The sequence below is a fragment of the Stylophora pistillata genome, chromosome 1, assembly GCF_964205215.1.
Source record: "Stylophora pistillata chromosome 1, jaStyPist1.2, whole genome shotgun sequence".
In the NCBI taxonomy this organism is placed as follows: domain Eukaryota; kingdom Metazoa; phylum Cnidaria; class Anthozoa; order Scleractinia; family Pocilloporidae; genus Stylophora; species Stylophora pistillata.
Genome location: NC_142519.1, coordinates 23,436,937 through 23,457,476, shown reverse-complemented (window position 1 = coordinate 23,457,476; position 20,540 = coordinate 23,436,937). Strand labels below are relative to the sequence as shown.

Genomic DNA, 20,540 nt, shown 5'->3' with positions numbered 1-20,540 from the left:
CTTCATAAAACATCCTAGTCAAAATGGAATTTCACCACAAAGAAAACAAATACAATAAAATTTAATTTAAAATGCACCTCAGATGGAAGACACAGATTCCTTTTATCCTCTTCAGAAGCACAGTAAATTCCCATCAGGAAAGGCACTGGTGCATCAAGGAAATGTGACAGAGCTGCTGGTAAAATTGGAACATACACATGTTGCCAAACAAAAGGAAAAAGAACTGCTGTCACACTCTCTGCCACCAACATAAACTTGTGGAAGTCTGTTGAAAAGATGATGATAAATTTTAGGTCTTTTATCTATACCTACTGTAAACAGTGATTCCTAACATTTAAATCATTAGCAGTAAGGTTGTCTTTACCCTTTTACTCCCAAGATCTTCTTAGCAATTCTCCTTACTGTGTACCATATAATTCTTATCATGTAAGTTTGGCGAATTTGGTATTGCATCAACTAAACTTACCTTTGTTGATAGTTTTTTTTAAATTCTCAATAATTGTCTGCTTGATATTGTAATGATGTTGTAAGGAGAAATTCTGTCTTGGTCTCTCTTGGGAGTTATAGGGTTAAAATTAAATGGCATTTATCAACAATATGCAGTTAAGTTTATCAAAAACCTTTAATTCAAGGCTAATTGGTCAGCCACTTTTCAAACACTGGAACTTAGAGAATAACAGTGTTATCCCAATTGATGCCAAGATATCAGTGGCAGCTCAACATGTAAGTTCAGTCAAAGCAGAAATTGTCCTTTCACAGATTTGTACATCTTGTACACCATCCTACGGTGTATACCTTTACAAGAGTAATTAGTCCAATAATGTAATAATTAACTTGAGCCATACTTCACTTTATGGTTTTATGAAACAATTCATAAAATGAGCTTTCTCATTTTGGGTATAAAGAGGGAAGCTATTATGAAATAAATAATTTAAAAAAATAAATGGTAATTAATTTTATCCTACTTACCATTTGATAATAATAAAATCTGTTGTTCCAAAAGGGTACATGTAAACAGCTTCACAACATTCTCAGTACCAAGCAAAGTGAAAAGCTCCTTAAATGAATAATCAAAGAGAGGGAGCTCATTTGCACCAGGTCTTTGACAGGTGATGCTTGAGTCACTGCAGTTGAATCTCATTGTTTTTCCAGGTGGTGGAAGTGGCACCTCAAACAGGAGATTATAAATGTATGATTCCAAAGGAAGTGGTAAGTTTTCCTCATTGTGCACGGCCCCCAAAATCTGCTCAAGGAAACCCTTTCCAGCAGAGATAAATGGGAATGGCATTATGATAGAGATTGATTTTGAAACTAGAAGAGTATCTTTCTTAACATTAAACGATTTCCTGTTAGAAATATTGAGCATGTCAGAGCTGGTGTTTAAATATTCACTGTGATTATCTGTTTCCATTGATGCAGCACTGTTCTTTGTGACAAAAACTGGAGATTTTGAACGAGACCTTGATTCTGCAATGGCTAGCTCTGCATCATGCATTGCCTGCAGCGTATCCATTGCTTTGCAGATCTCAGCATCTTTGACGATTTCATAGAAGGTAAGAGCACAGCCATAAACCCTGGAGCCATCTTCACGAGTAATAAGAAAAGAGTGAAAATGTGGTTCATGATATTCGGATTCCTTCTTGAACGTCAGTCCTTGGGGCAAACAAAGCTGGAAAATAAACAGAAATGACCATCTATAGGATGCATTGGGTTAATTAGAGAATGCCACACTGTAAGGTCAGAATTTAACCTTCTTGTTAATTTTCCCTTCTAGCTGATGGATATTTCCTTTACATTTTTCCATTACAAGAATTTGGTGTTACAGCTGAAGATCAAGATAACAACTTCAACCTGATAAGTCTGAGTATTCTCATTGCCTGTTTGCTGGTTAATGTATATATAAGGACATCATAGGGATGAGTTACATGTTAATCACTTCTGGGAGTAAAAGGGTTACACGAAGCTAGACAGTAAATGGCGCTATGATAGCAGAGGAGTGAAAATATGAAGGAAGTCTGGGCTGGGTCATGTAATGAACACAGTTCTACACACAACCTGACCCAAACCTCACCTGTTTTGCTCTGCTACTATCACAGGCCATGCATAGTAGGGAGGGGGGGGGGCAGGAAAGCATCAGAGTGGTTTGTTTCCTTAGAGGTCTTAGAGGCAACCTTCTGTGTAAGGGCAGAGACAAAATGTCCAACTATAAACCCTGTCTGTATATGAGAGACCCCTGTGAAGGTGAGTGGAGTTTGCTCCTGCAGACAAAAAATCCTATGTGCAGCCCTGGTATTATGGATTCATTTACAATTTGAATAAAGGCTGAAAGTTTCGAAAGAAACTGTTTGGGGCTGCGTCGGTGGGAATAACGAAATAATTTGGATATATCAACAAAGTTGAAATGGTAAATTGGCCACGGTAATGATTACAAAAGCTGACGTTTCGAGCGTTAGCCCTTCGTCGGAGCGAATAGCTATTCGCTCCGACGAAGGGCTAACACTCGAAACGTCAGCTTTTGTAATCATTACGGTGGCCAATTTACCATTTCAACTTTGTTGATATATCCATTTACAATTTGGCTCAGTTTTTCATACTTTCTTGGGAAAGACCCTTCTTCACTCATGATTATAAACAAGTACTACAAACTGTTAACAAAGCCCAACAAAATGCTGGGGGGGGGGAGGGTTGGGAAGGGAGTGTGATTGACCTGTGATAGACTTTTGTTTTGTTTTGTATCCAGGAGGAGAAGCAAAAATCAGAACTGTTTCATAACAAAGAACCCATGACAAACTATTGCAGTAAAGGCTGCTTGGTATTATTGAAGACTTCACAGTATTTGTATGCTTGTTATTTTAAAATCTATGTATGTGTAGCTTTATCATGAAATTTCATCCTCGAAAGATTTGACATGATGAAGTTATCATGATGATAATTTTTTGTGCTAAATCAGGAAGATATAAATGGTAAATGATCCCTCTTGAAATTATCATTCAGAGAATCTCAGTCTGTTAGTAGGCTTACCATACGAACAGCATCTTCATCAAAAGGATTCCAGTCAACATTTGAAGGAAAGTGCATCAAAACCTTGGCTTTGTAAGAGCGTTCCAAAGGAGATATATGCAAAGAGTCACCTAAAATGGACCAGTCACTTATTAATGTATGTCAAAAACAAAACAACCACTTTAGGAAAATTGCGCAGGCAAATTTAATACGACATACATTGGACATCTTACATAATTATTCACTACAACTATATCCCAAGCAATATCTCATATAACATTTAACTCTTTATAGCTGTATCTTCTTGGGATCAGTTACTCGAAACCTGCTTAACACAAATCCTAGGTTCAGTAAAGTTAAATTCAACGAACGGCGTGGTTTGATTTGAATAAATCAAAGTAGTTTGGCATCAATTTGATCTGGAATTTGGTTTAAGTAACAAAATATAGTTTATTGCTCTTTGTTTTTTTTTTGGTGTAAACTTCTGACATCAATTTGATTCTTATTTTACTTTTTTTCTCATCCATTATCATAACCTGAAACCAGGGAAACTAAAAATGAAACTGGTTTGAAAATTTTTCAACCAAGAAGGTAATCATATCGCAACAAATCATATCGCCATGACAATAGCACAGTAACTCTGAACTGATTTTTATTGACCTTCAAACAATTCAAGCCCGGTTAAAAAGACATTGCAAGTCTTTTTTGTGTCTCATTATTATGATATTGTGTCTGATGAGGATGAAACATTGTGCACTAAAACCAAATGGTTGTCACCAAGGGAAACAAACTCACAGACTAAATCACTTCCCTTTACATGTATATTACTGTTACAAATGGAATGGCAACTCATCAGTCAAATGCTAAAGCTAAAAGATTTTAGGGCAAAGAAGTTCTCATATACTCAAATGTCAAGTCAATAAAAGAGGAATTGAAATATCTAAATAATGTATTATTATTCGTTCATGGTGTGATGTCTTTAATTTACTAGCTTTGCCTTGCAAGATTAAAATGTACAAGGACACAAATGTAAATATAGAAACAATACACATTAGAGTATGACTGTGCATATTTGAACCATAAATTACAACACAAATGTTAATTATGCTGACTAGTTTTGTCTTAATTGCAAGTAAAATACATGTAAGTATAATATACAGAAAAAAACCAAACAAACAAACAAGCAAACAAAAAAAAAACACTGTAAGGCTATTACAACTGAATCAAAATGAATTCTTGACAACTTGCTTTTTTTCAAAGTACACCAAATAACAAGCCGGTGAAGCAATACAGGAACACTTATAAGAAAGTTACTGAAGCCAATATATGCACATTATGTTCATACAACAGGTTTGGAAAGATTAGTGATATCTCATAAGCCTTTCTTAGACCTAGACAAATTCATGTACTAAAAAACAAATTCTAGACATATGATATACAAAAGGAACCAAGTAGTTTCTACAAAGGACAAAACTAAGATTGCTGTACATGTACGTGTGAGGTACCGCTAATTTTGGTTCAGAAAAAATCTGCACAGGTGCAATGAATCCACAAAATATCTAACTGTTAGTTTTGTACCATCTGCAGTTGTGAGGAAAAATTTGTTCTCAAGTGCAAATTGTCCATGGGAAATAAACAGCAGCTGTAAACCTAACCACTTGTTATTTCTGTGGTACATAAAATAATTTCGAAATTAAATTTACCCTGGAAACTAACATGACTTGTAATCAATTTTACGATCTATACTGGTCATTTTGAGTATAAATTTAACAGCTATGGAAACCTGTGATTTTATTGTTATTGACTACCGTCGCTGCTTGACGTTGGGATACAAATATATTTCAAAATGAGTATGAGCTGACAACGAAGATCTAGAATATTAAATTATAACATTCTAGAATAAAACTACAACTGTGTATCGCATGACATTACAGTTTAAAATCATGGAGGCGTCATGAACATTGCTGAATGTTGAATGGTCACTAATCAATAGTACTGGCACACATCAATCAATAAGATCTGTCAAACAAGCAAATCACATCTGCCTCACGGGTCTGAGACAAATCTTTCGTATGTGCACATCGTGAACAGCGAATTAAACTGCGTATAAATTTGTCACAAACCTGACAATTGATCAGCTTCTAGTCCAGTTACAAGATCTAGCCCGCTGACTACAAAGTAGTCAGCAAATCTTCGACCACAACCCGAGGAGGACATGGCTTGCGAATCACGAAAAATACCCCCAGTTTGATAAACCTGCCATTTCTGATGCTTACCATCGAGGTGTGTAGTCCCCAGATCCCTTTGCGGAAGGGAAGCCTTATTACACGTACACGACCGCTAAGGTGAACATCGCCTCATGGGAAACAGTAGCGCACGCGCTTGGCACCGTCTGGAATAGCTTTGATTGCAAGCGCCAGAAAATGGTATGTTTTGGGTATAAGATAAACATATTTACCACATGAAAGATGCAGAATTACCTAAGGTAACCCCTCTTTGTTCTTTCCAGGCGTCTGGAGGATACCCTCCTACCTCAGGAAGTGGACAAGGTGGTTATTCTGGGAACCCGCCGCCTGTAATGATGCCTGGAGGTTATCCGGTAAGAATATCTTTTTACTTCTTTCCTCTTTTCGAGGAATGATCTACTTTTACAGCAGTTATTAAATTGTAGTTCATATAATAAATTGTTTCCGGAAAATGTTGATTAAAATTTATCAGGGATTTACAAAGACACCATGTTAATCCCGTTTGTTACCCTCTCAATGTTGGTGTGCAAGATGGCATAGAAACGTCGGCAATAAAACAGGGGGGCTAAGAGGCGAAAGAACATCATATACTTTGTACTGGAGAAGTGTCGTAATTAATAGACCGCATTATTTTGTATGCTTTGTGTATTTATATTCCAGAGAACTGCCTATAACCCCAAAACAATTTTGGTCATATCAAATCTCTCTATTGCACTGAGCAAAATACCGCAAAAATTTTTGTGTTTGGTTAAAACCACGATTTTTTATGAATTTTCAAAGTCGGGTTTATTTTTGGAATGACGGAGTGAACCAGAGACTGGGGCTAGTGACGTCATTCCAGGCCATCGGCAGTGGCGCTCCGATCCAATCTCAGTCAATATTATATGTTCCTAATGAGATGAAACCTTCACTAAAGCCTGATCTGGTAAATTTTTCTCACCTTTCTCTTACTTCACTCGCTTTCAGCTGTTTTCGTTTCCTCAACATTCCACGAGTGAACAGTCGGAAAGACACAAATTCCAACTCCATCTTTTCGCAACCTTTGTCACATGGTCTTGCTAGTCAGAGGAGAAAACATGACTGAATGGTCTTCTTCTCAGAGGTGGTTGTAACACACGGCGGAGTATTTTGTGGGCTTCCAATCTCCACGCTTCAATTGCACAAAGTCAACCCACTTCTTTCTTCTCTTTTTTTTCTCTGGGTCATCTGCCCCATAAAAAGGTATCGGATGAAGTGCTATTCTTTTTTCTTTGTTGGGAGTGTCGCTACACCCAAAAACAATGCACTTATCAGGCATATCCGTCAAGATACTTCAGCCAGTCCTTGAAGCAAACTCATGGGAAAGCCTGGAATGACGTCACAAACTGTGCTCGACCCAGACCCATCTTGATAATTGCGTGCCTCAGTCATGTTTTGAAAAATGTGATTTTCCATGCCTTTAAAAATTAATAAAAAATCACGGTTTTAACCAAACACAAAAATTTTTGCGACATTTTGCTCAGTGCAATAGAGAGATTTGATATGGCCAAAAAAAAATTTTGGGGGTTATAGGCACTTTAAATGATCTCTTATTCTAAGCTTGGAATTCCCTTGAGACTTGAATTGGGTAAACAAAACACAATCTAAAGAGGTCTATTCTGTCTGGGAGTGTAGGCTTTTCACTGTTAGCCATTTATTATGATATAAAAATTGTGTTTCTGACATTGTTTCCTTGCTGGTAAATTGGTACAGAAGTCGTTTAAAGTGCATGTAAGGTAAACCTTTACCTTGAGATAACGAGTTAAAGCCTATCACTTCTATATGTGTTTATTTCGTGTGAGCTCCTGTTACAGTACCACTATTGTTACAGGGTCACTGAAACAAAATTAATCAATTAAATTATAGGAAATGACAGCAGGATTTCCTTACAACTCTATATTTATTGCACAAAGGTATTGCGTCAAAAAGTAGTGTGGGGAAATAATAGATTGCTAGTAGGACTACAGCTTCAGTTGAGAATAGAATGGGGTTCTACAGAAAGATTTGCTAAACAATTCTTATCTAACTCAGTAATGCTCATCATTACCTTTGCAATAGCATTTGCAGTGGCTTTTGTTATTTTATCTTCCCTGTTGGCCATTGAAGGTCATTCCTCTGAAGAAGAACCTGCACGGAGATTTTTCTCAAACTTTACCATTAATTGCTTTTCTTGTATGACTGGAAATTTTGAAATAAAGAAGGGGTCTTTTTACTTGCTTAGGAGCAGCAATACCTTGTAGATACCCAAGTCATTCCTATCCATTTCAGTACCACAGGAAACTGGTGAAAAGTAAGCCCCTATTCCTGCCATATCCACTTAACCCAAATCTGACTGACACTGACCCTGAATTGGTGAACCAAATTCCAGGTATCCAAAGTCCAGTGGACTCGAATCCTACACACTATTGTCCAGCCAATCCCAATTTAAGAAATAAAACACAGACTAAAGAGTCAAGAAAATCTGCAATTGGGGTACTTTTCATGTACTTTGATGATAGGGAATGCAATCAAACTCCAGAAATAAGAGATGTTTTAGCACAAATGGCTACTATGTAAAATCTACCTATAAGGGATGATTGGTTTTGCATTAAAGAATTCTCTGTCCTTTCTGAATGCAAATTATTATTCCAAGTTCTGAGCTTGATAGCTCTGATAAATAATAGCTTCCTTTCTGAATAGCTTTTTGTGTAGAGCAATTTAAATCTCTTGGAGAGTAACCGCCCATATCACTTTTTTTTCCTTCTCACCCCATGCCCCTGTATGGCTTCCCCTTCACTCATATTACAGTAGGAATATTTTTGTTATGAGCTCAGAGTTACTGTACTGTGTATTACTGTCTATTTTAAATTGGTTTCCATACTAAAGTAGACATTTCAATTCCTTATTTAACTTTAGGAGGCCAATCAGAGACATTGTCTCACTTTAATTAAAGGGAAAGTATGGTCTAGAATAAGTTTATCTCAATAAGAAGACTTTTTCCTCAGGAGCTCAAAAATAACTGCCATTTTATCCAGTTTGCTTTGCATTAGCGACAAGAGGGCTTCAAAGTTGCCCAATTTTACAACTTTCATGGTTAGAAAAACGCCATCTTGAATATACGTCATTGTGATGTAGCAATAGTCAAACTTTGTTCAGTGCTTTGTCCTTGTTGACCTGTTTGACCTTTTGTGGAAACAATTTCTAGTACACCTAAAGTAATAGTTGAAATGAGGTCAACTGTCGTGTGGTTGAATGTCAAAATGCATACTAAAATCAAAAGGAAAAGGTGTAACCCTCCACAAGCTACCAGAAAGTGAAATATTAAAGAAAATTTAGGCGGCAAAAATAACCTGCAATGACAGCTTGCTGAACCCTGCACATCATATCAATTGGACACGATAAAAAGAACATGAAAATATTTGTCTTCCAACCAACTACTTATTACTTGACGTAATTATGCAGTACTTTTGCTTTCAAAAGAAATCGAAAGTTTCATTTTAGCTTCAGTTATATTGAGGTAATTTTTAATGTAAACACTGTATGACAGGGGCAACTTTCTAGCATGCATCAAAAATAACAAAGCTCTACTTCTCACAAGTCGCGACATTTCAAACATTTTAGAATGAAAAATACTACATTGAAGGTAATTCTAAGCAAAGATAAAAAACCCCATTGCAAATTAATGGTAAATGCTGAAACAAACAAAATTTAATTTGTGACAATTAACTTCTGCCTTTTGTCTGCGTTAATTTTGGCAACTAAGTGTTTCTAATCAATTTTGTCAGTGTTTATGCATACGGAGAATGATCTTCTTCAAGTCTATCATTTCTAACTTGTTGCATGCCAACTGGGGCTGTTTTTAGTTCCAAATGGCTTCTGTTCAGTTAAACACTGAAGCTGGGTTCCTGTAACTGCAAAATAGTTTCTCATTCCAAGGAAGCAATGTGAAATTAATCCGTGGCGGGCACTGCGGTCTTCTCTAGGCAAAATCACTATCACTCCACAGCTTGGATTTGTTTGAGGAAAAAACCTTTGCCTTTCAAATTGAGTCGGTGTCCTAGTACATTCAATTCTTAGGAGGACACATTCTCATTTTCCGTAGGTTTCTCTTGACGGTTGCTATAAGAGAACCAAGTGCAATTTCCAAGACGCGAGTGACTGAGCAGGTTGACGTTTCTTCTTGAAATTCATTTTCCTGACATTCTCTCTCTTTCCCCCCAACAGAGGTATCTCCTTCCCCTGAAGACGAGCCATGTTTCATTTGAAGCATAAATGGATGTATTACATCCTCTCGGCTAGATTAAAATCCAAGTCGAGAATTTAATAAGTGGCACCCCCCTTGCTGCTGTTTTACTTGTTTACATCCATTCTAGCAGGGATATAATTTAGCATGCTTGACTATTGCTACATCATAATAAAGATGGCGGATTTCAATTTGAAAATGCCAATTTTTTTGGAACGTAATTGTTCGCAACTAAAACGCTTTTAGCTCAGATGAATAACCAGTTAGGACAATGCAAGAAAGGAACTTTTGATTTAAGTAAACTTTTCTTAGACTGTACTTTCCCTTTAAAACAATACGTCTATCAGTCTCTGAGGCTCTGAATTTTTTTTTTTTTTTTTTTCGTTACTTTGGGTGTTTTGATTCCGATTCTTGGCCTGCTGGCCTGTATAATGGAACCAGAGGTCAACTACTCTAAGGTTTTCGGGACACATGCAGAACATACTGCAACAAATAATTGATGTATCAAATCAATCTAACTTGCTACTGTATCAGGCAAACATTTAATCTTCATTGAGTCCAGTCAAGGTTACAATCTTAATATGAATCAGTCTGACTTTTCAAAACACATAATGTAGGAGGGAATAATTATTGAAACAAATAAGAGAATTTTCAATGGCGAACTGAGGAACAAATTTTTTAAGGGAGAAGTTACTTGGCTTGATTTTGGTCAACTAGAAGCATTGTATACAATAAGAAAGTTAGTGACACAATTTTGCAAACTGCATCATATGCATGCATATCTATGATTGTGTGCAGTGAATAATAGAGAAATCTTATTATATGCATTTGCAATCAATCTCCTGCATGATGGTCCAACTACTTGCTTTTGGAGCACAAATCACAGGGCTAAAAATTAACTCCAGTGCCTGGTGGCCAGTCGGGCCAGTTTCCTTGAATTCTTAGTGGCCCATCCCAAAATGAAGTAGCTCTTGATTTCCTCTAGTTTAAAATGAAAAACATGAATAAACACCCCCTGCCTTTTATTCAAGTTTATTCAACTACAGAACTCTGGGTAAGTCCAGAGTCACGTGGCAATCACAAAATCAAAATGGTGTCTATATGTTGTGAATGTGGGTCGCTCATGAAATCACCGTTAAAATGGCTTGGGATTTCCACTTCAGAACTGAAAATTCACTAAAATGAATTATCTTGGAGTCCAGGTAAAAAAACCGACATTGCAGCTTTTCAAAATTCTGTAGCATAGTCCTGCATTAGGCGTTCAAACCTTAACTTTTGGTGGCTATGGTCAGTTTTGACTCATCACTGGCTGACTGACAATTTTTAGCCCTGAAATCATTCCTCCCCATCACTGGCTTGCACGTCTCTAGGTGAAGTCGTACATTTTAGCAGTAATGTGCATGTAGAGACTTGAACTCAATATGTTATATTCGTTTGACAGGTTTCAGGAATACCAATGATGCCACCTGGATATGGTCCTGCTGGAATGCCTCCTTTTCAGCCTGTTGCCATGCCAACTGGCCAGCCAATGGCTTATCCCCCAGGTGGCATGCCAGGGATGCCTTTTCCTCAGCAACTTGCCCAGCAGACTATGGGACAGCAAGTGACAGGAACATTTCAGCCATTACCTAATAGTGGTTCGCCAGTAGTGATTAGTAAGAAAATGATTGGCTTTTCTGTAACTTATTATTGATTCCTCCTTGAATTCTTCCCCTCAAAAAAACTGTCAGATCTATACTATTACACTGTATACAGGGTTCCAGTGCTTTTTGAAAGGCCTTCAAAGTCCTTGAATTTAATTTTTTGTTTTCAAGGACTTGAAAAGTCTTGAATTTAGACTCAGTCCTTGAATAATTCTTAAAAGTCCTTGACAATAAGTGCAGATGAATCAAAGTTGAAGTTTTCTTTTGTTTTCAGTGTTGAAAGTGTAAGTTTCTGGCAGAAATTGCGAAAATGAGGTTTTCTTTCAAATCTCTCATCTGATGATGTTTGACGTGTGATTTTTAAATATTTTGTATCTGATTGGTGAATTGAAAAAAAACCATTGTTACCTAGCACATGATCTCTGTGATGTGCATGCTTGAAGTCACTCATAGACCACTTCAATAAATGGCTGCCGGATTACTATTCTTTTGTTTAAATTTAAATTAGTCTTTCTGGCCTTGTTCTCCAGTACAAAATTCAAAAGAATACATTATCTCAAGGAGACCAGAAAGGGTAATTTCAATTTAAACAAAAGAATATTAATCCGGCAGCCATTTTTGAAAGTGGTCAATTGGACTTTTCAGCTGGTCCTGCATGCACGCTCATGTTATTGAAATTTAACAATAAAGAGCAATATTAATGATTTTTTTTATTTCTATTAGCTCCTATTTTATGCAAAAGGTCCTTGAAGATGACCTAAAAAGTCTTGAAAGTCACTGAATTGTGTTCCTGAAAAAGTGCAAGAACCCTGTGTATAATTATGTACCATGGTTTTTCGGTTATAAGGCCCACGGTTTTTTTTCAAGAAAATTCTATCTTTGGGTGAAATGTTAGTGCTGAAATTGGGTGCATCTTATAGCCAAGTATTTTTATGCAACTAAATCTTAAAATCACAATTTTAGCAGAACTTAAAGTTACAAAGGCATGAAAAGAACACTAATTGTTGGTCTTTGACTTTTTTAGGTCTGTTGGTTCTGAAAAGAACCAGGGTGGCTCTAAAAAGAGCCATTGTGGTGGTTTTGAAAGAACTGTTTCTTATACGGCCTCCGTCAAATGACCACTAAACAAATCCCACACAAGCAGAGCTTTTAGTCTGAGGTGTAGCAAAGATTACATAGAACCCAATCCTTTATTCCTATGAATTAAAAAGGAAGACTGCTTTTAGAACACTAATCAACTTCCACAGAAAGGAATACTGCTTTTAGAACACTAATCAACTTCCATAGGAAAGTAAACAAATGAAAATTTGCGTACGTTCTTAACAGCATGTGCTCGGTAACTTGATATCCATGACAACAAAACAATCATTTGAACCATGTTTCATAGAATCATGTTTGTGTCATTCGCTCGAAAAGTTCCGTCTCTGAATAAACAATGTGGAGATAAAACCTACCTTCTTAGTTCTTCTAGCCTTTATTGTGCACTGAATTTTGCATCCGCGGTGGCGTGTTGATATTCAGCTGTCGAACACCTTTGAATGTGACTTTTGGTGGGAGTTTTTTGCCATTTGCTTTCACTGCCAGAACAACCATGAAACTTTCTCAGATCCATCACATCTTTTGTTAACTCTCAACCTTTTGGTGCTTCTTATAACCGAGTATTTTCACGTAATTTTTAGTTTGGGAACTTGGCTTGACTAAGTTGTTAAGTTTGGGGTGCGTCGTATAACTGAGAAACTACGGTATTTAAACCTGAATCAGGTGCATAAAGTAACCTTTAAGTGAGCTGACCTATTTAGAGTTTTCCTGTTGCTTTTACCATGTTTTATCTGCTCTCCTATTTGTTGATTTCCAATCTTTACTACCAGCCATGTTGTCCCACAGTTCTCTTCTAAAGTTTACCATGTGAAGTTAATCTATAGAAAAACCACAATCTTGAACATAGTTTTGGAGGTTTTTTGCATCATGATTAACACATCTCACTTGCACAAATAATTTAGATAACCATGTTTCCCCCAACTAGTGTTGCCTAGGTCACAATGTGGTCAATGCTTAATGCTCTATTGACTAATTAAGACACTGGATAACTTGGTTGTGGGAAAAACCATAGTAAAAGGGTTATCGGTAATCAGTGGGGTCTTTTTTTTTTTCAGCCTCTCAGTATGCATGGTTTAAAATGTTTGTTTGTCTGTAATTTTCTTAGTGCCTGCTGTTGTGAGACCGATGCAAGTGGCAGCTGAGTCTGGAGGCACCAGCTCCCCTTCAGTAGTCAAACAAATCCAAGAACAAGAAAATAAACCTGCAGACAGCCCAATACAGGCTAAGAAGCCTGAGCAACAGCAGAATGAGAAGGAAGAGGTCAAGAAAGAAAAGAAGAAGGTCAAGAAACCAAAACCTCCAAAGGTACAAAATAAAAAATATTATGTGTAAGTTGGTTATTTCGACAGCCAGGCGATACATGTATTTTAGGGTGGTGGCTACTTTCACTGGCAAATGCTCTGTCAAGATTAACAATTCCATGTTAACTAAAAGTTACATGTTTTAGCTCTCCTTTTTCAAATAGATGTATATCTCATGTTTAAAAAGTCTACTTCAGCAGTTCAGTTGTCAGTTTTAGTCTGACCTCTTCTTACTTTTTTGTGGATTGAGATCCATCTTGTGGTCCCACCCACTGTGACATATATCTTCAAGTTGATGTGTGGTGGCTTGAACAATAGCATTTGATGTTGACAGTTGGAACATGTATGTTTACTTAGTGTTATTCTACCACAGAATGAGTGTTGTCTTAAGCCTCCTTTAAATCCAGGGACATGTTGTAGTTACGGGTAGTGCAGGTGTTTTATTTTTGGATGTGATAAACTACTTAACACAAATGACAAAAGTTAAGTGCTGCTACATGTAAGCTGTACCATTGAAGTGGGTCCTCTCACAAAATTGCTGTACTGAATGCAAAGTTTGTAATGAACTTAATGAACTCAACCTTAAAAGTAGAAGTATAGTGGGCAGCAGGGATGGCATAGTGGTGAGAACACTCGCCTCCCAATGCTGTGGCATGGGTTTGATTCCTGGACCTGGTGTCACATGTGAGTTTAGTCCTTGCTCTGAGGGTTTTTCTACAAGTTCTCTGGTTTTTCCACCCTCCACAAAAACCAACATCAGGAATCAGTGGTTTAAAAGAGCCAATTCACAGAATTACCACTGCTGACTTCCCAGTATAATGCAATAAACCAGCATGTTATTTGAGGGTTGTTCTATGAAGACTGTAAATTTGAAATTATTAGACTAAGTTCTCTTGAATGATTTGGTATGATATATGCATTACTGGGTGTTTTGTATGTGCTTTGTGAAAGGAGAAGACCCCATGGACAGAACACAAGGCTCCTGATGGAAGAACATACTTCTATAATACAGACACCAAAGTTTCCACATGGCAAAAGCCAGCAGAACTCAAGACTCCAGGAGAGGTATGATGTTAATTTGTACATATTTATACATGGTGTAAAACTGCTAGGCAATGGTATAGATTTTTAATAGCTACATATGTGGTGGCTGTAATATTCTTGAGACAAAAACACGATGGCTTTTGATAACAGTTTTTATAATTTAAAAATCCAACCTCTTTACAAAACGATGCTCATGTGTTCTCTACATGTGCATGTCCATAACGTGTAATACCGCTGATCATTACAACTTCCCCCAACGAAAATGAAAAGAAGAAAAAATGAACACAACAGAGTGTATGCACACTAACACCAAATTGAGAAACACTGGGCAGTGAAATAAAAAACAAGAACTTATTAAAAGTGTGACATTTCCCCTAACTTAAACTTGTTAGAAATGTGTACACAGTCATTAAGGCAAATGTTTGGCACAGTGGTCCCTCAGTTTCATCAAACAACAAGACAAAAGATATGTTCATTGTTACACAACATAATCCTTGAAACGTAGAGGCCTTCTCACAGTTCTTCCACTTGCTGTCTTGCGAGGCTCTGGGATCTCATCCTCAGATGAATCAATTTCCTCTTGGTTGTGAGATGTTGTACATAGTGGGTTTTTCAACAAATGGGATTGCTTGGTCTGCTGTTTCCTTAGAGGGTGAATGTTCATAAGCTCTCACCGTTCGATAATCGGTATTAGGTGAGATGTCAGTTGTTGATGGACTGCTTTCTGGTGATTTCATAAATCCTCTTCTATTTCTACGGTACTCTTTACCCTCATTAGTTCAAATCCTAGAGGATCTCGGTGTTCCAGCATGATCTATTACAACGCCCGGTTTCCAATGGCTTCCCATTTGCACTCTTATCCGGTCACCTTTCTCTAACGTGGTGAGATGTTTGGCATGTTGATCATTTGTTTTTCTTGTTTGAGCCTCAGTTTTTCCATAACTTTGTGTGAATCAAGGACTTTAGGCTGGAGCTGTGCGTCAGTTGTGGGAATTGTTGATCTGAGCCGTCTGCTCATGAGTAGTTGCGCTGGTGAACCAGTGTTATCTATTGGGGTGTTCCTGTATTGGTTAGTAGGTTTTTCACTGTTTGAACTTCTTTCTCAGCAAGACCATTGGCTTGGGGATACTGTGGACTGACAGTAGTATGTTTGAATTCCCACTGTTGAGCAAACAGCGAAAAGTCTTTTGAGGAATACTGGGGACCATTGTTGCTGATCACTTCAGATGGTATTCCATGTCTGGCAAACATGGATTTGGTGAAGGTTATGACTGTGGTACTTTTGGTGTCTGGAAGCTTGGCTTCTTCAAAATATCTTGAGTGATATTCAACAATTATCAGGTATTCAGATTTGTCCCATGCGAACAGGTCTGTGGCTACCATTTCCCAGGGCTTGCTCGGTATGCTCTGAGGTACCATTGGCTCTTTCGTGTTTCGCTGTTGATGCTCTAAAAAAGTGGTGCATCTTGCTATCATGTCGCTGATTTGAGAATTCATTCCTGGCCAGTAAAGTACATCTCTTGCTCGTCGTTTGGATTTTTCGATCCCCATGTGGCCTTGATGTATTCGTTGGAGCATTTCTTTTCTCTTAGAGGATGGGATCAATATTCTGTCATTTTTGAGAATAATGCCATCGATTTCAGAGAGCTCATCTCTTACATGCCAGTAGACTTGAATATTTGCTGGCGTGTGAGACTTTGTTTCTGGCCATCCAAATTTGATCATTTCGTTCAGCTCTTTCATTGATGGATCATTTGCTGTGGCTTCTTTAATTTCTTCTAGTTTTGGCTTCAAGACTGGTAAGTTAGAAGTTAGTAGGTGGACATGTAATGCAATTTCTTCTTCCATGCCGCCAGAAGTGGTCTCGGGAAGTGGTGCTCTGGATAGCATGTCAGGAAGTACTAACTCTTTTCCTGGTTTGTATTCCAATGTATAGTCATACTTCTGCATTCTTAGTAGGATTCTTTGCAGTCTTGGTGGTGCTGATGCCAATACCTTTTTAACAATGGCCTCAAGTGGCTTGTGATCTGATTCTATGGTGACTTTCTTGCCATAGGTGTATTGGTTGAAACATTCTAGGCTGAACTGAATAGCTAAGAGTTCTTTTTCTATTTGAGCATATCTTGATTCAGCATCCGTGAGGGATCTTGAAGCATATGCAACAGGACATCCACCTTGTAGTAGCACCCCTCCTAGACTGGTTGGGAAGGCATCACAGCTGATGGTAACAGGCATTTGAACATCAAAAAATCTCAAGACTGGCCCTCCATCTTTGGTTAGGATACTTTTGATTTCTTGTAGTGCTTGTCATGTTCATATGACCACTGAAATTCGATGTCCTTTCTTAGCAGAATTCTGATAGGCTCAGTGACGGTTGCCAGATTGGGAATGAACTTGCCCAGATAGTTGATAGTTCCAAGGAGTCTTTCTATTCCTTTTTTATCAGTTGGTGCAGGCATGTCGTTTATGGCACGCACCTTTTCATCATCTGGTTTGATTCCTTCTTGCGTTAGTTTGTGACCAATGTAGGTGACTTCTTTGACTTTGAAAATGCACTTTTCTTTGTTTAGGGTTAGGTTAATCTTCTCACATCGTTCCAGGACTGCTTGTAGATGATGGTCATGTTTTTCTTCTGTTTCTGCATGCGCTGTTATGTCATCGATGTCGGTTTCAACTCCTTCCAAGTCGCTGAAGTGTTGACTCCTCCGCTTTTGGAAAACTTCTTGGGCAGATGTGATTCCAAATGGAGTGACTTGATAACAGTACCGCCCAAATGGTGTGTTGAAAGTGGTTAGAAGCTGACTTTCTTCGTCAAGAGGTATCTGCCAGTATCCTCGGTTAGCATCTAGCTTGGTGAACCATTTTGCATTTGCCATACGTGTAGTGATGTCCTCTATGGTGGGTAGCTGAAAATGTTCCCGTTTTATTGCTTTATTGAGGTGCTTTGGATCTAAACAGATCCATAGACTACCATTGGGCTTCTCAACAATGGCCATGGAGTTGACCCAGTCTGTGGGTTCGTCTACCTTACAAACAACCCCTCGCTTTTCCATGTCATCCAATTCTTTCTTCACTCGGTCGCGAAGAGCTGCTGGGACAGTTCTGGGTGGGTTTACAACAGGTGTCACAGTAGGGTCTATTTCAATGTGGTAAGGTTTTTCCAAACGTCCCAAACCTGTGAATACTTGCTTGTACTTTTGCAGCATTTCTTCTTTCAGTTCTTCAGAGAGCTTCTTAGCTTCCTTTCCTCTGTTGGTTTGGTTTGGTCTTCTTCTCTCTTGGTTGCCATAATCACTTTGATTAGACCCAGATCTCTAGATGATGTGAGTCCCAGTACTCCTGGTTGATTTGTTTCTACTATGTGGAACGTCAGCTCCTGTTCGACATCTGTTTTAGATTTCACTGGTAGTTTAGCAGTGCCAAGTACAGTTAGCTTGTCTTCGGAGTAACTTACTAGATTGTGTGTGTAGGCATTTATCTGTGGGTTGCTACCAACTATCTTCTTTAGGTCTTTAAACGGCATGATGTTAACTTGAGATCCAGTGTCTATCTTGAGTTTTGTGATATGCCCTTTTACTGGAAGCTTCACATAGCATTCCTCATTGTAGATCTGAATGTCTGTAGTGACAGCTCCTACAAATAGGGTTGAATCAAGATTTTGTTCTTCTTCTTGTTGATCTACGTCCAGTCCATGGACTTTTTTCCGTGATCTGCATACACTCTGGAAGTGATTTCTTTTCTGACAATAGTTGCATGTTTTGCCATATGCAGGACACTCTCTTAGACCATGTTTAGTTCCACAGTTCCAGCAATTGAACTTCTTGCTTGGGGGTCTTTTTTCATCATTAGCTGAGGGTGTCTCTTTGTCTGCAAATTTGTTTTTCTCTTTTCCAATTCCATGCACTGATGAGTCACAGTCTAGTTCTTTCATTTGAATTTCCGTGGCCTCTGCAGATTGTACTACATCTACTGCTTTCTCGAGTGTAAGGTCTGTCACCCGGAGAAGTCTTTCTCTCGTTTTAGTGTTGTTTATACCAAGTACAATTCGATCCTTGATGAGAGAATTTTTCAATGTTCCAAATTCACATGTTTCACAAAGCTTTTTTAGTATCGTTACATACTGGTCAATACTTTCGCCGCTTTCTTGGGCCCTTGAGAAGAATTGGTATCTTTCGTAGCTGGCATTTTTCTTTGGTTCACAGTATTGCTCAAATTTCGACAGTACCTTGTCGATTTTCTTGTCATCATCTTCTTCATCCCAGGTTAGAGTGTTGAAAACATCGATAGCATCGTTGCCAATAACTGTCAGAAGTGTTGCTACCCTGGTTGCACTATCCTTCAAGCTTATTCCGGTCGCAATTTCACAATTTACGTATTTCTGTTTGAACTTCTTCCAGTTGGCCGAGATGTTTCCCCCGCTTAACTCGAGAGGTTCTGGAGGTGGGAGGCTTAAGTGCATGGCCATTTCGATTGTGTGTTTTTCGATTTCCACTGGTTGTTGTGTTTCTTCGGTGTTTTCTACCTCTTCCGGCGTGTTGAGAAGTGACTGATCCTGTGACATGAAGTTGGATCGCCGATGTTGATTGCTCTGAAACGCCAGCTGTTTTTTTCCAAAATTTCGCTAGATGGATGGTTGAGTTTCTGTTTCGTGTTTTACTCCTGACACCATGTAATATTCTTGAGATGAAAACACGATGGGTTTTGATAACAGTTTTTATAATTTAAAAATCCAACCTCTTTACAAAACGATGCTCATGTGTTCACTACATGTGCATGTCCATAATATGTAATACCGCTGATCATTACAGTGGCAGGCCTGAAGGTTGGCAAGGAGGTCATCGTTGGAAACTAATCCACAGCACCCCTCCAGGCACCTGTTTGTCTCTTTTTAGTTTGGTAGTCAATCTGAGACAAAAGAAACTAGAGCCTGATAAGACCAAAAGTAAATACATATAAGATAAAAATGATTGTGAATGACAAGAAGTGCTTAATTGCACTCAGCTATGAATTGCCATTTTGTGGTCGCTTAATCTGTATGTTTATAGATTCAGTTTTGGTTAATAGGTGACAGTTGATTCTTTGGTGTGTTTCAGGTCCAACTTGACTCCTGTCCTTGGAAAGAGCACAAGTCAGACACTGGTAAAATTTATTATCACAATAATGAAACCAAAGAATCAACTTGGACAATCCCAAAAGAACTAGCAGAACTTAAGGGTAAGTTTGGTACCAGGGAATGCACTTACTGAGATTTAAACACCAATATTAATAATAATTATAATATTAATGGTTAACAAATGCATTGCTACAGCTGTAAGTGGAGGTTGGGTGCCTGAAACATCCAGGAGCTTCCTTTATTAGCAGCCAGCCCCTAGATGGAGGCTTCTCCTGTGACTGGCAAATCCTGGCAACCCAGTCATGAGCCCCCACACAGGAAAGAGAAACAGGCACTGTCTGAATAAATGGTGGACAGAGGGAGGGAATGGGGGGAACTGCCTGGACATTGCACTGCCAATCCTCATAATGCTGCAAGTTCATCCTCAAAGCACACTAATACCTCAGAGGAAAAGCACATGAAATTCTGACATTGTGTGCATATGAGAAAACCGCTGAATACTGGAGAAGGCTGATACTCTTTGTTGTTAACTCCATTAAATTTTATTTAACTGCATTTAACTTTCATAGGAACTTCAATTGCTTTGAGTTTGAAGAGGTTATTATTTTACATTCTTGTGACAATGCATGGTGTGATGTGGTTCTTGTACAATAACTTCAGTACTTGTGCTATTATTAATCTTGTGACAGAAATAATCAAGCAAGAACAAGAACAAGAAGAGTAAGTATTGTGTATCAATTTTGTGATGAAGCAAGTCTTGTTGTTTAATTATTTTACTTACATGTACATGTGCATGTGATGCATGTTGACTCTCTAGCCATGTTTCCATTTTTGTCAGTTTTGGATCACAAATCA

General features: G+C 38.1%; 2 protein-coding genes across 2 annotated transcripts in view; one reads left to right on the top strand and one right to left on the bottom strand.

The window, feature by feature from the left end:
• LOC111331372 (DENN domain-containing protein 5B) overlaps positions 1 to 5,294 on the bottom strand; it is a 30,078-nt gene extending 24,784 nt beyond the window's left edge. Inside the window, exons 1-4 of the mRNA XM_022936476.2 lie at positions 5,124 to 5,294; positions 3,022 to 3,131; positions 970 to 1,669; positions 78 to 265 (exon numbers count right to left, since the gene is read on the bottom strand). Of these exons, the coding sequence (XP_022792211.2) occupies positions 78 to 265; positions 970 to 1,669; positions 3,022 to 3,131; positions 5,124 to 5,217 (1,092 nt within the window). The 5' untranslated portion in view covers positions 5,218 to 5,294. The remainder of the gene's footprint in view (positions 1 to 77; positions 266 to 969; positions 1,670 to 3,021; positions 3,132 to 5,123) is intronic.
• A 7-nt stretch (positions 5,295 to 5,301) lies between these two features.
• The window catches only part of LOC111331370 (pre-mRNA-processing factor 40 homolog B), a 35,423-nt gene continuing 20,184 nt past the window's right edge, over positions 5,302 to 20,540 (top strand). The window contains exons 1-7 of the mRNA XM_088745530.1: positions 5,302 to 5,426; positions 5,510 to 5,599; positions 10,928 to 11,141; positions 13,333 to 13,532; positions 14,480 to 14,593; positions 19,666 to 19,786; positions 20,375 to 20,405. Of these exons, the coding sequence (XP_088601656.1) occupies positions 5,424 to 5,426; positions 5,510 to 5,599; positions 10,928 to 11,141; positions 13,333 to 13,532; positions 14,480 to 14,593; positions 19,666 to 19,786; positions 20,375 to 20,405 (773 nt within the window). The 5' untranslated portion in view covers positions 5,302 to 5,423. The remainder of the gene's footprint in view (positions 5,427 to 5,509; positions 5,600 to 10,927; positions 11,142 to 13,332; positions 13,533 to 14,479; positions 14,594 to 19,665; positions 19,787 to 20,374; positions 20,406 to 20,540) is intronic.